This window comes from Oratosquilla oratoria, chromosome 3, assembly GCF_046742065.1.
Source record: "Oratosquilla oratoria isolate Oo_2021 chromosome 3, ASM4674206v1, whole genome shotgun sequence".
Classification (NCBI taxonomy): domain Eukaryota; kingdom Metazoa; phylum Arthropoda; class Malacostraca; order Stomatopoda; family Squillidae; genus Oratosquilla; species Oratosquilla oratoria.
In genome coordinates, this window is record NC_134779.1 from 40,580,729 (window position 1) to 40,599,377 (window position 18,649).

Sequence of the window (18,649 nt, forward strand, 5' to 3'; positions counted from 1 at the left end):
GCTTTACTTCTCTTTTCCCCTCCTTGTATGTCGCATATGACTCCCTCATCCTATTTTGTAACCAATCTGTGTAAGCTCGCTTCTTCTCTTCTACAACCTTCTTCATTTCCTCATCCCACCATTCACTACCCTTCCCCCCACTTCCCCCTGTCCTTCTTGTTCCACACACCATCTTTACACACTTTATGACTCCCTCCTTGAACCATCCCCACTCCCCCTCCACACCCACCTCCACTCTATCCTTCACTCCCTCCCATTCCTCCTTCAGCTTCTTCTTGAACTCCCTCTCCCCTCCCTCTTCGCTCAAAGAGCTCACTCCAAGCACCTCCCTGTCCCCCCCTCCCTCTCCACCCGTCCTCCACTCTCAACTTACCTTTCACCAGAAAATGATCTGATATTCCCCTACCCTCCCCCTTAGCACATGTACATCCTTAACTCTTCCTATCATAATCCTATTTACCACTACATAATCCATTAGCGCTCTATCTACCACCCTTCCCTCCACCACCCTCTCCCATGTGTACTTATGCTTGACTTTCTTCCGAAACACTGTATTTGCTATCATCAACTCTCTTTCTAGACACATTTCCACCATCAACTCTCCAATATGATTTTTTCCTGGAACTCCACATTTCCCAACCACTCCATCAATTGCCTCCTTTCCTACCCTAGCATTAAGGTTTCCCAGTACTATTACACTGACATTTCTCCCTAAACCCTCTATGCACTCATTTAAATCTATCCTAAAGGCCTCCCTTTCTTCTACACTCTTCTCAATGCCAGGCCCATATGCACTTACAAAAACCCACATCTCCTTTCCCAGTTTCACCTTCATCCACATTATCCTTGAGGAAACCTCCTTCCATTCCACTACATGTTTAACCTATCTCTTCACTTACTAGTATAGCCACCCCTTCCCTCCCTCGTCCTCTCTTCACTCCTGATAACCTCCCACTTACACTCCCAAACTTACACTCACCCTTCCCTCTCAGCTTAGTTTCACTCAAAGCCAACACATCCATCTTTCTTCTCACAAACATACTACCTATCTCTTCCCTTTTACTCTCATCTGTACCACATCCACGCACATTAAAAGACCCAAACCTTAGGGTGCTAGTCCGAGAACTTCCAGCCCCTCTTATGCCTTTACCTTTACTTTTAGGAATGTGCCCTGTGGGGCTACAAGGAGAAGGATGCCTAGTCCCAATCCCCGTCCCTTTCTTCTTGCCTCTTACGATCCAAATGGGAATGCTTGGTGGCAGTATTCTTTTCCCCCACCACAGGGAATATATATATATATATGTGTATATATATATATATATATATATTTTTTCATTCTTTTTCCTTCAGGTATCTCATTTGGATGTTGCTGACAATAATGGATATGAGTTAAATGGGGAAGCTAATCCAGATTTTGAGCCAGTTCCAGTAGATTTGAGAGGGAAGGAAGCAGTGAAGTTGGACAACATCCAAAAGACATTCAAGTCACGTGGGAAGGAGCCAGTAGAAGCTGTAAAAGGTTGGTGTTTAATTTCATCATTATCAGCTGTTATCCACATACTAATATCTCTTTCTTACCCACAGTGCTTAGTGACTTTATACAGAAAAATGTGAGAAAAGAGAGTTGAGAGTAAATGTGGACAAAAGTAAAGTGATGAGATATATGAAAAATGATGATGGTAGTAGCTTGCATGTGAATGTTAGGGTGGAGAATTTTAAGTATATGGAGTCAGTTGTAGTAGTCAGTGGAGGAATGAATGTGGAAGTGAATTTCGGAATAAGTGATTCAAATGAATGTCAGGATGTCAGGTCTGAGTGGTATGAAAAGTGTTATGGGAAACGGATATTTGGGAGTGAATACAAAGAGAAGATTCTATATATATCCAAGGGGTTCCTTCTCTCTTATAAGACTTATAAGGGAGGTAGTCAGTCAAAGAAACCCACTCCTACCCATTCCACTTTCATCCACAACTCTTGTTTCCCTTTCATCCTATCTCCTCATGGATGAAGAGTCATTCCTGTCTCCTACCTACTGTCCCAGAAGAAGATCATGTAAATCAATACATTACCCCAGCTCTCTCTTGCAGGAGACCCACAGTTCCCAGATAACTAGTAATAGCCACTGGGTTGCCCTATAAGTCACTCAAGGAAGAAATATTGTATTGTTTCCTGGGTAGGATGAGGCACTTGGTGTCTTCTGTGTAGTGATTGCATATGGGACAGTTTTTTTTGTGGCCAGGCATTCTCTCTTTTGGTATTGTGTTAAAGCTGGATGATTAATGAGGAGGATGGTCAGTTGTAGCAAGAAGATCTAGATGCTGTATTTTCATAAAACCTAGAATGGAAAATTAATTTCAATACCAAAAAATGCAAAGTATTGGAAATGGGCAGTAACTTAGAAAGACCATCTTTGAATTATTCCTTGAGAAGTGAATCCATTACAAAAGTAAAAGAAGAGAAAGATTTGGGAAGGTTAACCACTTCACTCCAGGCCAAAATCTTGCGGGCAGCATTAGCTGCCAGACATATGATGTTGCGTCATAATACTCGCATCATAAAAAATATCCACCACTTATTTCGATCGTTCTCTCTTTCACACGTGAATTTTGATAACAATAGAAAATATGATGAAACCAGTTTACAGAGTATGTCAGTTACGCAGGGACAACTACAATAAATATAATCAAGACGCTGATATGGCAGCCTCGTGTATCCACTTGCTCCTCATGCCGCCTACGTAGGCGGCACCGTATGGAAGAGGTTAATAAAAGAGAATCTGTCACCTGATAGACACATCAGTAACTTTATGGGAGAGATAAGAGGATTGCTTCAGAATATTAAGGTGGCTTTTTACTGTATGGATGAAAAGATGATGAAAAAACTCATAAAAGTCTTTATCTATCCAAGACTGGAATGTACATCACTTGTGTAGTCCCCACATAGAGTGAAAGGTATAACCATTATTTAGAGGATACAAAGGGTAGCACCCAAACTGGTTCCCAACCTGTCAGGTAAGCCATTCAAGGAGAGACAGAACCCTTAGATCTGTCAACATTGAAAGATTGAAGAGAAAAAGGTGACTTGATTACACTGTTCAGACTGCTAATGGAATTAGTCTTCAGTGACAGAAGAGATCTCTTGATTAGTGATGGGAGGGATTAATGAGGGCATGAGGAAAAATTGTCACAAAATGTCTAATAGATGTGAAGAAATTCAGTTTTCCATATAATTTAAGGTAACTTGTCAAGGAAGGTAACTTGTCAAGGCATGGAAGGGTGGTGGGTCAGGGATTGAAGATGGTTAAAGAAAATGGAGAAAAGTAGGAGGTGAGCCAGCTGTCGTTTGTGGACGACACTACACTTGTAGCAGGATCAGAGGAGGGATTGAGGAAGTTGGTGACAGAGTTTGGGAGTGTGTATAAGAAGAATGCTGAAGATAAATGTGGGTAAAAGTAAAGTGATGAGATGTACAAGGGGTGAAAGTGGCAGTAGACTGGAAGTGAGCATTAAGGGAGAGCAACTGGAGGAAGTGGATAGTTTTAGATATTTGGGTGCGAATGTGGCAGGAAAAGGTGGAGTGGAGGTGGAGATAGAATGTAGATTGAGAAAAGTGAGTAAATGCTTTGGTGGACTAAAAAGTGTAATGAGGAATAGACATTTGGGAATAGAGGCTAAGAGGAGATTGTATGGAGTGATTGTACCAACAGCACTGTAAAGGGCAAAAACATGGAACATAACAAGAGGAAGAGAGAAGGAGTTTGAATGTGTTTGAGATGAGGTGTGTGAGAAGTATGATGGGGATTACTAGGCTAGATAGAGTGAGGAATGAGGAGGTGAGGAGGAGAACAGGGGTGGTAAGGGAGTTGGGATATAGGGTTGATGAAAGAGTATTGTGATGGTTTGGACACATGGAAAGAATGAGTGAAGAAAGACTAGTAAAAGAGGTATGGAAGGCAGATGTGGAGGGAGTGAACATGAGGTGGCAACCTAGGATGAGATGGATGGATGGGGTGAAAGAGGCTTTGGGGAAGTATTGGAATGTCTGTTGAGGAAGGAAGGAAGAGGACAGAAGACGGGTGAATGGAGAATGGTTTTATATGGATGATGTTGTGATGCATGAGGTGGAATAGGTGGGGGGTAAGGTAGTATGTATGAGAAAAATTTGATGCAGCCTGAAGGGATTTCTCCCCATCTTCCCCTTTTCTGCAAGAGGGGACAGAGAGGGGGGGGGTGCTGATTTAATGAAGCAGCCTTGCTGTGGATGTGCTGTGGCTTGCAACGCTGACTCTGACCCAGGGCACTGGACAAGATGCAGGGATGACCCATCATCCAGGAGGTGCCAAGATTTAAGAGGGAGGGTGGAGGGTCAGTACACCAACTCTTCATCCGTGTGTGCACTGGTGCTGGCTGGAAGAATTGCTTGTAGACTGTTGGTATGCAAATATGTGCAACAAAACTGAAAAAGTATTGCTAATAAGAGACAGGCTTATAAGAAATACATGTGCTCAGATGCACCAAATGACAATCAAAGTTATGTTATAATACAGAGAGATTTAAAAAAGGCAATAAAAAAATGAAAATGACAATACGAAATGAATATTGCTGATAAATCCAAAGAGAATCCCAAAGAATTCTACAGTATAGTTACATTAGAGATAAAAGGTTATTAGGAATCACATTGGCCCACTATTATCTGCTGACAGTCAACTTGAATATTCAAATGAATGTGTGATATTTTAAACAACTATTTTAGCACAGTATTCATAAATGAAATGCCTCAAAGTGAACTCCATACTGAAACCTGTGTGAAAAGTCTAGGATGATCTTGCTATGGTAAATATAACAAAAGAAAAAATTAAAAGGTGTATAGAAAAACTCAAAGTTAAACATTAGGCCTGACGGTTGGCATCCATGAATCTTAAAGGAAATTAAGAATTATATTTTTCTTCCATTAGAAATTATTTTCAAGAAATCCATCATATCTGGTGATGTCCCAAGAGAATGGAAGTTAGATAACATTACTCCCATATTCAAAAAAGGTTACAAAAAGAAACCAAATTACTACAAGCCTATAAGCTTGACTTCTGTTGTAGGAAAAATTATAGAAACTATCACCAAAGATGCTATCAAACATCATTTAGAAAGTAACTGTTTGACAAAAGATAGCCAACATGGATTCAGTTGGAAATGTTCTTGTGTGACTAACTTGCCCAAATTCTACAATACAGTCTCATCACAAATTATGACAAAAGAAACAGCATAGATTTAATATATCTAGACTTTGCAATAGCTTTTGATACCATCCCCCACAAAAGACTACTTGCTAAATTAGCTTCACATGGAATAAGTGGTAGCCTACTAAGTTGGACTAGTAATTGGTTGAATGATCGAAAACAGAGTTGTTCTAAATGGCAAAACTTATAGATGGAAAAATGTTAAGACTGGAGTTTCTCAATGTGCCATTCTTGGGCCACTTCTATTCATAGTATATATAAATGATATAGACCATGGACTAAAATCTGTTATCTCCAAATTTCCTGATGATACAAAACTGTGCAGAATGGCAAATGATCACTTAAGGGAGTGTCACCAGCGATCATTTGAAAAATTCTGGTACATGAGCAAATTTTATGTAAACATTTCAAAAGAATATGATGGTGGCAACACTCATATTAAGTATTTAGTTTCTATTTTTTTTACAGCATTAAATAGATAAAATATTGGCAACCTCTGGCAACCTCTGGCAACCCCATTGCATAGAAAAACATTCTGTATATTGAAATAGTGTCAAGATTTCTATAGCTATTTTGTTTTTTGCTATAGAATTGGGTTTATGGAGACAGGGCACCAGTACTCTTGAAAAGTTCAAAGTAAGGTGATGTGGCTCCTGGTGCTCTCACTGTATGCAACAATTTTGATTCCTTGCCCTGTATTGTTCCTGTGATTATGGAAAAATTAACAAGAAACAAGAGAGTGAAGTGGCAGAATACAGAAAGGGCCCATGAATGCCTGAAATAGAAACAAGAAGGAAAAAGAAGAAAAAAGCAGCACTGCACCCAGCACTCTGCAAGCATCTACTAGCCACACCCACCTTACACCTCCTCCACCCATACCACACCATTCATCCTTACCTTACACCTCATCAGCAAAGAAGAGGAAATTGGAGATTTGCTATACATCGCAACCATCAAACAAATGGTTGCGAAAATTTAAGTCCTTGTTCTGTAAAGTTTATGTTTTTGTTCTTTCTGTTGTAATATCTTTGGTTGTTCTTTATGGATTTTTGTAATTTTTATTTTATTTGAAAAAAAAAAACATCATGCACTTTATTTTCTACAATAGAAAAATAAAAGAAAATTGGTTATTTTTATAAAAACCTGAATTTGGCAGCATTTTTTGATTATTCATATCTTCCCAATTTGAGTTCTTATCTGTAAGTACCACCCTCATTTTTCTGCTGTTCAAGAAATCTTTCATTAATTCCAATCATTTTCCTTGTATTCCACCTATTGTTTCAATTTTTCTTATTAGCTTTTTGTGAGGTACTTTGTCAAAAGCCTTTTTTTAAGTCCAAGAAAGTGGAACATATTAGATAAAAGAACAATGTGCGCAAAAACAGTACAAGAATTTAAGAGCAAATTATATATGGAGAGTTACAAAGTACACCATGAGCATAGCTCCCCTTTCTGTAAGATACAACTAGGTAAATACATTTAAATTTCTCCTTTCAGCCTCCCTCAAATTCCAGGTCTGCCCTGTAGTTTTTTAGGTACAATCACCTTTTCATATAGTCCTCTCCTACTTGCAGATGCATAAATACTTTGAGTAGTCTAGAAGGTGATACATCCCAACCTGGAACATGCATGAATACATACATGAATAACATACATATACCAAGGCTTTTTCCCCCTTACAAGGGAGGTAGCCAAAAAGGAAAAGGTATAAAATCATTTCCACCAATTACATCCCTGAATACACTCCACACCCCTCCACCCTCCCTCTTATCTTAGAACCTCCTGGATGACAGGTCGTCCCTGCACCTTGTCCATTGCCCTGGGTCAGAAGCAGTGTCGCAAGACACAGCACATCCACAGCAAAGCCGCTTCATTAAATTGGCGACCCCCCCTCTCTGTCCCCTCATGCATAAAAGGAAGACAGGGAGAAATCCCTTCGGGCTGCGTCAAATTTTGCTCACACATACTACCTCACCCCCCATCCCCCCGCCCATTCCACCTCATGCATCACAACATCATTCATATACAACCATTCTCCATTCACCCCTATCTTCTGTCCTCTCCCATCCTTCCTCAACAGACATTCCCCTCTTCCCCAAAGCCCCCTTCACCCCATCCACCCACCTCATCCTAGGATGTCCCCCCATGTTCACTCCTTCCACATCTGCCTTCCATACCTCTTTTACCAGTCTTTCTTCACTCATTCTTTCCATGTGTCCAAACCATCCTAATACTCTTTCATCAACCCTATATCCCAACTCCCTTACCACCCCTGTTCTCCTCCTCACCTCCTCATTTCTCACTCTATCTAGCCTAGTAACCCCTATCATACTTCTCAGACAACTCATCTCAAACACATTCAAACTCCTTCTCTCTTCCTCTCTTATGTTCCAAGTTTTTGCCCCATACAGTGCTGTTGGCACAATCACTCCTTCATACAGTCTCCTCTTAGCCTCCATTCCCAAATGTCTATTCCTCATTGCACTTTTTAATCCACCAAGGCATTTACTTGCTTCTCTCAATCTACATTCTACCTCCACCTTCACTCCACCTATTCCTGCCACATTTGCATCCAAGTATCTAAAACTATCCACTTTCTTCAGTCGCTCTCCCTTAATGCTCACTTCCAGTCTACTGCCACTTTCACCCCTTGTACATCTCATCACCTTACTTTTACCCACATTTATCTTTAGCTTTCTTCTATCACACACTCTCCCAAACTCTGTCACCAACTTCCTCAATCCCTCCTCCGATCCTGCCACAAGTGCAGTGTCGTCCGTAAACAAGAGCTGGTTCACCTCCCACTTTTCTCCATTTTCTTTAACCATCTCCAATACCTGACCCACTACCCTTGCATTTACCTCTCGCACTACCCCATCCATGTATAAGTTGAACAGCCAGGGTGACATAACGCATCCTTGACGAAGTCCCACCTTTACCTCGAACCACTCACTCTCTCCATTTTTAATCCTGACACAAGCTCTACTACTCTCATAAAAACTCTTGACAGCTCCGAGAAGCTTTCCTCCTATCCCATATATCTGCATAACCTCCCACAGTGCCTTTCTATCTACCACATAGTAAGCCTTTTCCTGATCCATAAAAGCCCAAAAAACATCCGTCCTCTTTCCTATAGCTTTCTCACATATCTGTCTTACCACAAAAATCTGATCTACACAACCTCTACCCATCCTAAATCCACATTGTTCCTCACCAATTACTCCCTCTGTTCCTCTCCTAATCCTCTCAATCAAGATCCTCCCATAAGCCTTCCCAACTACACTTAACAAGCTAATCCCTCTGAAACTACTACATTCACACTTGTCCCCTTTTCCCTCTACCCTCTCTCCAGCAAACATTAAATAATCTCACCAGCCAGTCCACCATCACTGTACCTCCTTTTTTTAAGACATTCTGCATGGCATACATCGAGACCAGGTGCCTTACCTGCTTTTATAACTGTCTTCACTTCACCCTTGAATAACATACAAACAGTACATGAATTCATCTAAGTATGGTAATTGGAATATAAGGAGATATAACACAAGATGGAACCATACATAATTTTGGAGCTAGGTAGGATAATTGAAGAATAAAAGGCAGGATCCCATAGGTGCTGCTCATGTGCTGTGTAGTACAATTAGGTAAATACACTTCGGTGAATACATCACCACCCTCCATTTAATGCCATCTGTCTTGTCTCCAGATAGTTCAGCTTTCATTTCCCAGCTGTAGATCTTCATTTCTTGGAAGGTTGGTCTCTACTAAACACAAATAACAGACTTGTTTATCATCAAATAGTCACTTATTTACAAATTGAATGATAGTAAACTGTGTTAACATAAGCCATTTTTAATTTCCTTGCTCTGCTTCCTGCACTATACTGTCCTCTTCTCAAAGTGACAGTCACTGGTGTGATAAGATATGAATGAATTATAATTTTTTCAGTCATTTGCTCTCTCCCTTCCCTGATGAGCAGACATTCCTCTTCACCCCATCTATCTATCCAACTCATGGTCCTCCACTCCTCCAGTTCACTTCACCCTCCTCTGCCTTTGTCATTCTTTGTGCCAGTCTTTTCTTACTTCTTCCATTCTCACTCACTACTTACTTTCCCACTTGCTCCTTACATGCCCAAATCATCCCAGCATTCTTTGACTGACTCAATGTGCCAACCTGTTTCCACCCTTACTCTCTATCTCACTTCCTCATTTCTCACTATATCTATCCTTGTAACTTCCACTATGCCCTTTAATCACTTCATCTCAGACACATTTAAATTTCTCCTTTCTGCCTTTCATACATTCCAAGTCTATCCCATAAAGTGTCAGGTATAGTTACCCCTTCATACAGTCTTCTTTCTGTGTTCATTCCCAGGTAATTTTTCTCATGACACTCATCATTCCCCCATGATACTTATTTGTTTCCCTCACTCTACAGTTTGTTTCCCTCACTCTACAGTTTACCTCCAATCCCAGTCCCCCACTCCATACCACATGTGATCTGTAATACTCAAAATTCTCCACTCCTTCAAGCTTCTTCCTTTAAGACTTGCCTCCAGCTCACTACCACCCTTTTCCTTTACACATGTACCATCCCTTTTCTGTTCACACCTAACTTCTGGCTTCTCCTCCTACACAATCTCCCAAGCTCTGCCACAAGCTGCCTTAGACCCTCCTCTGTCCCAGGCACATACAATGTCACTAGCAAACAGCAATTGACTCACCTCACACATCCCTACACTCTCACCAGTCATCTCCAAACCCCTCCCACTCATCCTCTCATTTACCTCCTCTACCACCCCACCCATGTACACATTGAACAACTATGGTGACAACCCTATTCTAAGTTTTATTACTCACATATAAGCTTTTGACTGCTCATAACAACTATCCCTCTATCCCATATATCTGCAACACCTCCCACAGTGTCTTCTTCTCAATCTTGTTATAAGCCTTCTTCAGATCCATAAAAGCCCAAAAGACATCCTTATCTGTTGCTAAAAAACTTCTTGCATGTCTACCTTACTATAAAAGAATTATATTTGCATCTACCTTTTCTACAAATATTTTGTCATCATATATGTTTTATTAGATATTTTCTTCTTTCACTTACAGGGGTCAGCCTAAATATCTATGAAGGTCAAATAACAGCTATAATAGGTCATAATGGTGCTGGAAAGACAACACTTTTCAATATTCTGACAGGCATGGTTTCCCCTAGTAGAGGTTCAGCTGAAATATTTGGTCTTGATATCAGGTAATATTTCTAAAATTATATTCTTGATTGTAAGACTAGATTTAGTGGCTTATCCCCTTGAACAGTGACAGACTGTTGATTTGGCTATAGGCAATGTCAGAGAATGTAGTCTGCAGAGAGGCAAGTGGTAGACTAAAGGAGGTCTAGACTAACTCATAACACCCCTCTTTCTATGCTTCAACTAAATGAAATTGTCTAGTACTGCAGAGGACATTAGTCAAGTGCATCACTATGCTGAAGGGGTTAATTGCACTAAGTAGACGTCACTTATACAACATGTAGATTTGATGTATATCTTTTCAGGTAGTGAAAGTATACTATCATGTGAGGATATAACTATTTCCAAATACTGATAAATGTCTCTTTTCTTTGTTTTCCAGAAACCCTGAAGACTTGGCACAAATTAGGCAGATGACTGGAGTTTGTCCTCAGCAAGATATTCTTTTCCTCAGACTGACTCCTAGAGAACATCTTCGCTTTTATGCCAGAATAAGGGTATATATTTTCAAAATGTTATTTAGTTTTTTGGCTGAAGTTGGCTGTTCCCTTGACTAACATAGTGGGGATCATTCTTATGTAAAGTAGGATTCGAAAAAGATTTGGGTGTAATTATCATGAACGACTTGTCCTATGATATACAGATTAACAAAATTGTCGGGGAGACTTACAACTTGCTAAGATCAATAAAAGTGGCATTTACATACTTGGACAAAGACATGATAAAAAAAATATTGGTTACATTGATAAGGCCTAGATTAGGGTATGCAGCGACATTGTGGTCCCCTAGTACCAAAAAGAATATAAAGAAAATAGAAAGAATCCAAAGAGCAGCTACAAAAATGGCACCTGCACTTGCAAACCTATCATACGAGGAGAGATTGGCTAAACTGGAATTACAGACACTGGAGCAAAGAAGAGAGAGAGGTGACCTATTGACCATCTACAGAATCATGAAAGGCACAGAGATACTTGATAGAGAGAACTTACTTAACTGGGACAAAAGAAACACAAGAGGACATGGTAAGAAAATAAAAAAACATAGCTATAGAAGAGAACTGAAGAAAAACAGTTTTCCACATAGAGTTTTGGACACTTGGAACAAACTGGATAATGAAATAGTATGCGCAAAAACCATTCATGAGTTTAAAAACAAACTAGACACTGCGAGATACAATGGCGGGACAACACGAGCATAGCTCCCCTTCCCGCAAAATACAACTAGGTAAATACAACTAAGTAAATCTATCTATATACATACATATACCAAAGGCTTTTTCCCCCTTACAAGCGAGATAGCCAAAAAAAAATAAAGGCATAAAAACCACTTCCACTCTTTTCTATCTATATACCAAGGGATATTTCCCCCCATACTAGGGAGGTAGCCAAAGACAAAAGACTTGTACCCACTCCCACCCATTCCACTCCCATCCACTACATGTTCCTCCCTATCATCTTAGCTCCTCATGGATGACATATCATCCCTGTATCTTGCTCACTGCTCTGGATCAGAAGCAATGCAGCAGGATACAGCACATCCACAGCAAGGCTATTTTACTTAACCAGCAACCTCCCCTCTCCGTACCATCATGCAGAAAAATTGAAGACAGGGAGAAATCCCTTTGGTCCATGTCACAATATAATTCACACATAACCGACAGCACTGTATGCGGCAGAAACATGGAACATAAGAGAGGAAGGAGTTTGAATGTGTTTGAGATGAGATGTCTGAGAAGTATCAGAGGCTGGATAGAGTGAGAAATGTGGAGGTGAGGAGAAGAACAGGGGTGGAAAGGGAGTTGGGAGATAGGGTTGATGGAAGAGCATTGGGATGGTTTGGACACATGGAAAGAATGAGTGAAGAAAAACTAGTAAAAGAGGTATGGAAGGCAGAGTTGGAAGAAGTGAATACAAGGGGGCATCCTAGGGTGAGATGGATGGATGTGGTAAAAGGGGCTTTACGTAAGAGAGATGTGTCTGTCGAGGAAGGACGGGAGAGGACAGAGGATAGGGATGAATGGAGAAGAGTTGTGTATGGATGATGATGTGATGCATGAGGGGGTGGGGGAGGGGGGGAGGGAGTATGTATGAGAAATAATTTGACACTGCCCGAAGGGATTTCTCCCCGTCCTCTCCTTTTACTGCATGAGGGGATGGAGAGGGGGGGTCACCGAATTAATGAAGCGGCCTTGCTGTGGATGTGCTGTGTCTTGCGACACTGCTGCTTACTCAGGGCAGTGGACAGGATGCAAGGATGACCCATCATCCAGGAGGTGCCAAGATGTGAGGGAGGGAAGAGGGTGGAGGGGAGTGGAATATGTAGAAGATGTAATGGATGGGAGTGGTTTCTATGCCTTTTTCTTTAAGGCTACAAAATGTGGAGCATGCTGCTCCACATTTGTAATCCTTTGTTTGTAATCTGGGGTCCAGGAGGAGGCTGCAGGAGAACTGCTCCTGGTCTGGTGCTGCTGGCATCAGTTTTGAGAACAAAGGGCATGGAGGAGTCTAAGAGTTGGAGAACAGGGGCAAAATGCAGAGAACCTTTTAGCTGTTGGAATGCAGCTATGCTGGCATCTGTCCAAGGGATGACCTCTGGGGAGTTCATCTTCAGGAGGCTGTGTGAGACTATGGGCCTTATCTGAAAAAGCAGGAATGAAGTGAGAATAATGATTTATTGAGTCCATGAAAGAGCAGAATTATGCCTTATCCTTGGGGAAATCAGTCCATTTAAGGACATCCAACAGTGGGAACCATCCTTTCCTTACTTTAAGGCCTAGGTAAGGGAGTTCCAGGCAGCTGAACCCACACTTAAAAGGTATGGTGTGTATTTTGTGGCACTGTAAGAAAGCAAGTCATCAATGTAGGTGTAAGCATGTGGTACATCTCGAAGAACAGCTCTCATCAGACGGGAGAAGCATCCAGGGGTATTGACCGTGCAGAAGGCATGACTGTGAAATAGAACAAGCCATTGTGAATTTTGAAGGCTGTAAGGGGTTAAGTTTTGGGGGTGAGAGGTATCTGCCAATAACTGGTGGTTAGGTCTATCTTGGAAAGTTAACAGGCTCCTGAGAGCTCAGAGAATATGGCAAATGCGTCACCCACAGGTTCAGCATCAAATTTGGTCTGGGCCTTGAGTTGGTGGCAATGTAGGCAGAAGCAGTGCATGCCGTCCATTCTTACAGCCAATAGAGGTTAGCAGTAAGGGGAGGAAGATGGCTCAACAATGCCCATCCCAATCCATAGTTGGAGGTCCTTATGGAGCTGTTGCTTGAGGGTTAATAGAAGGGGTAAGTGTGGTGGAGTTGAACTCTTGTGGGGTTGAGTAGCTCCATGCAGTGCTCGGTGGTGGGCATGCATCCAGGGAAATTGGAGAATACACTGGCATTCTCCTGCAGAAGCTCCCAAGGGTCAGATTATTGACATGCAGAGAGTTCAGGGGAGATGTGGCAATCTTCCCAGTTCTAGGTTTGATGGGAAGGGATATATGGGTCTCACAAATCTCCTTTGTCTCCATTGGGTGCCAGATGTCATGATGTAGAGGGGAGCTGAGTTGGAAGGCTAACACAGATGGAGAGAATAATTGTTTTATTAGAGTTTGGCATCAAGAAAATGGTAATGGCTCACTCAGGCAGTGAGACAGGGAAGGGGGAGAAGGGGAGATGGCAAGGCAGGTGATGGGAATGCTCATCAAGTGGTTCCCCCAGGCAGTTTGAATCTGGGGATTTCCATCCAGCATATATACATGGTCAGGTGACCCGCACTCTAATTAGCTACTGACCTAGCTAGAATGAAATGTAGATGGTGTTGGGTACTGCACATGTGTTCCTTAAGGAACTGCTTTGTTGGGTTCACAGACCTCGAGGAAGTTTTGTTCAACGTGATGCAGCCGCGTGGGCACAGGTTCAAGAATAAACTGGATGTGGAGAGATACAAAAACAGGTCATAACAAGCATAGCTGCCATCCTGTAGAATACAACTAGGTAAATACAACTAGGCAACTAGTTGCATCCCTAAGGGACATCATGCAGGTTGAGGGGTCATGGGAAGGTGTGAGGACCACTGTGTCACTGGTGGACTGAGGTGATATGATCTTTTTATTTACATTTTTCCTACAACTTTGTTGATTCCTTCATAGGAATCACCTATGAATTTTTGATGGGTGGTCTGTTTTAGAATGGAGGATTATTATACTATCACTATCAATAACAGACTTGCTCATCCTGAAATGAAAAGTTGGGGGACTGGGCTGTGAGTTGTTTAGTGATGTTATTTCTGTTAATGGTAACATTATTATATTATAGGGTATTTGTGAATATGTTGTGGAATCTATGGTGGAACAGACTTTAAGGGATGTGGACCTCCTAGCCAAAGCAGATACAAAATCAGAAGATTTGTCAGGTAAGGGAGGAACATATTAGTGATTACTTGAATATTCAAAATACACTTGATTCCAGTAATTATTTCTAATTAAGATTTATTTGTTGATGTATATACTTGTTTATTTATTGATTATATATATTTGTTTATTTGTTGTTGTTATTATCATTATACTCTGTACTGGAGTATTAACTGCATGCTATTGTGCAGTATTAATTGCACAGTATTATACAGCAAATGGTTAGGGACTGTTGCAGTGCCCCCATGGACTAGAGCCCAGATACAGAAACAATGAGTAACTATCGAGACTGGATGTAATATGTCAGAACCTGAAATTGTGGACAGAATAGATTACAAAACACCAATAGGAAAGAGTGGCCATGTACTAATAGAATTCAAACTAAAAGAACAAATAGACCTAAGAAGAAATGAGAAACATAGAATAGGAAGACCAATGTACAACAAAACGAATTTTGAGAAACTCAAGAAAGTCTTTTGTAACACAAACTGGGAAAAATTCCTAAAGGAAGAAACAAAGATGGAAGAGAAATGGAATATACTAAAAGAAATTTATAATGAGGGAATGAACAAATATGTACCACAACAAAATCAAGAAAGAGTATACATAAGGAACCTGGTGCAACAAAAAATGTAGTGAAGCTAAGGATTAAAGAGAAAGCTTGGAAAAAATGGAAAAAAGACAAAAAACAAGCAAATGGCAAACATACATCAAGCTAAGAAATGATTATGTAAAAATATGCAGAGATGAAAAGAGAAACTATGAAAAAGAAATAATAGAAAAATGCAAGGAACAACCTAAACTGTTATACAGATATGTGAATGGTAAACTAAAAAACAAACAAGAAATAGAAAAGCTGCACCATGGAAATTATGAATATACAGTAGAACAAGAAATGACAGAAATTATAAGCAATTATTTCAAATCAGTATTCACAATTTAGAACTCGCTTAACTCTAAGGGAATAGAGAGACAGAAATCCCCCCCCCCAATGAAGGAAATAACTGTAACACAGAAGGAAATCAGCGACCAAATAAAAAGAAACCTTGATGTCAGAAAACCGCATGGACCGGATGGAATTGCAAATGGAATACAGAAAGAATGCATAGAGGAGTTAATCGATAAAATATACAATATAAATGCTCGCTCAAAGAAGGAAAGGTACCACAAGACTGGAAAAATGCAAATATTGTACCAATATATAAATGAGTAAACAAGGAAAATCCAACCAACTATAGACCGGTCTCCCTAACAAGCACAGTAGTGAAAATATGTGAAAAAGTGATCAAAAGTAGATGGGTTAAACATCTGGAAGAAAAAACTATACTGAATCTAAATCAATTTGGATTTAGACAAGGAAGATCATGTACAACAAACCTGATCTGCTTCTATTTGAGATTAATAGAAATAATAAAAGAAAGGGATGGATGGGCAGACTGTGCCTATCTAGACCTACAAAAAGCATTTGATAAGGTACCACACAAGAAATTAATAAGAAAAATAGAATCAATAAGTGGCATTGCAGTTAAATTATTGGAATGGTTAGAAGACCTCCTGACTGAAGGAAAAATGAGGGTAGTAATTAGAGACAAATCTTGAAATGGGAAGAAATGATAAGTGGTGTCCCACAAGGGTCAGTGCTGGCTCCAATCATGTTTGCCATGTATATAAATGACATGGATGAAGGAGTGGAATGTTATATGAATTTCTTTGCAGATGACTCAAAAATACTAAAGAAAGTAAGAATAGAGGAGGGTTGTGGATCATTACAATCAGACCTGGACAAAATCTGGAAATGTACTCAAAAGTGGGAAGTGAACTTCAATATCAAGAAATGTAGTATATTGGAGTTTGGAAGAAATAAAAACAGAATTTCAAAAAATTATAAAATTGGTGAAGAAGAAAAAAAAAAAAAAATGAGCTCGGAAAGAGACCTTGGAGTGATAATCAGCAAAGACATGACACCGGACAAAAATATCAACAAAATAGTCGGAGAAACCTTCAACCTATTAAGGTCAGTGAAAGTGGCATTTGACTATTTGGATGAGGAAATTATTAAAAAATATTGGTTACATTAGTAAGACCAAAACTGGAATACGCAGCAACACTATGGACACCCAGTACTAAAAAGAATATAAAGAAATTAGAAAGAATACAGAGAGCAATGACAAAGTTTGCACCAACTCTTTCCAAATTAACATACAAACAAAGATTATCCAAATTGGAACTACCAACACTGGAGCAGAGAAGAGAAAGAGGTGATTACTGACTATAGAATCACGAAAGGAATGGAAATCCTTGATAGGAATGATTTACTAAAATGTGACAATGGAAGAACAAGAGGACACAAAAAGAAACTCTAAAAGGATAACTATAGAAGATGATCTGAAACAAAATAGCTTGCCACACAGAGTGCTGGATATCTGGAATAATTTAGATAAAGAAACTGTGTGTGCAAATGCTATTCAAGATTTTAACAAAAAACTTGATGCTGAAAGATACAAAGACAGGTCACCACAAGCATAGCTCTCTTCCTGAATAATATAACTAGGTAAATACCAAGAAATGGTGATAAACAAAAGAGGTCCGGACCAATTTAGCGACGACGAAATGTCTAACAAAAATGTAAAGATCAGAAGTATAGATAAGAGCAATACTGCAGAAGGTGATGAGAATATTTTCCAGGGATTTAAAGAGGGTTGGGGGGACACAAACCCCCCCCCGATTAACAAGACTAGAAGAGAAGCTCGATAAGATGATCGAGCACTGGGAACTTAGGTTCGGTCACGTTAACAACATTGTGCAGAGGGTTGAAAAATTGGAAGAACTAGAGAAGGTGAACAAAAACTTAACTAAGGAAATTGAAGAATTAAAAAAAAAACAGTTAAAAGAAGTAAAAGAGGAGAATAAAGTCTTAAAGGAGAATAATAAGGACAACAAGAAGGGTTGGAAAAAAATTCAAGAAAACAGTAAAGTTGCATTTACTGACATAATCAAACAGCAAATGAAAGAACAAACTGAAGACTCAGTTATTAAAGTGATGAGACAGAACCAAAGAGGAAAATGAAAAATTAAGAAATTGACTAGAATTAGTTCAGGAAGATGAGCCAGAAATAATGAAACAAATTGAAGAGAAATTCAGGCTTGGGAAATATAGTACAGACAAGACCAGACCAATTAAGATTAAATTCAGGTCACAAACGACAGCAGAGAATATCTTATCCAAAACAGGGAATCTAGCAACAAGTGAACAATATAAAAAGGTATGGATAAAAAGGAAAATGAATAAAGAGGAAAGAGAGGAGGAAATAAGGAATAGACATGAAGCTAAGAAAAAAAACGAGTCCAGAACGGAGACAGAAAAACAAGAATTCTACTGGAGAGTAGTGAATATGAAATTGAAGAAATGGAATATAAAAGAGAGAAACACAAAAGAAACAGAGAATACAATGGGAATAACAGATAGTTAAGAGTATCCTACACAAATATAGATGGATTAATAACAGAACTGAATGAACTGAACAAATATCTGAAAGAAAAAGATCCGGACATAATGGGAATTGTTGAGACAAAATTAAAAGGCCCACTACCACCCAACAGCATAGGACACAATGCATATAATTATTGGATTAGAAACAGAAAGATAAAACAAGGGGGTGGAGTTATGTTCCTGACTAAGAAGGATATAAGCGTGAAGAGAGTCACATATGGGAACAATAGAGTAGAGATGATTATGATAGAAGTAGAAGATAGAGATAAGAAGA

At 39.8% G+C, this 18,649-nt stretch overlaps 1 protein-coding gene across 2 annotated transcripts in view; it reads left to right on the top strand.

The window, feature by feature from the left end:
• The window catches only part of LOC143022022 (cholesterol transporter ABCA5-like), a 385,392-nt gene that overhangs the window by 170,311 nt on the left and 196,432 nt on the right, over positions 1 to 18,649 (top strand). For both annotated transcript variants that reach the window (XM_076179961.1, XM_076179965.1), the window contains 4 exons: positions 1,351 to 1,519; positions 10,351 to 10,492; positions 10,873 to 10,987; positions 14,791 to 14,887. In XM_076179961.1, coding sequence (XP_076036076.1) covers positions 1,351 to 1,519; positions 10,351 to 10,492; positions 10,873 to 10,987; positions 14,791 to 14,887 — 523 coding nt within the window. The remainder of the gene's footprint in view (positions 1 to 1,350; positions 1,520 to 10,350; positions 10,493 to 10,872; positions 10,988 to 14,790; positions 14,888 to 18,649) is intronic.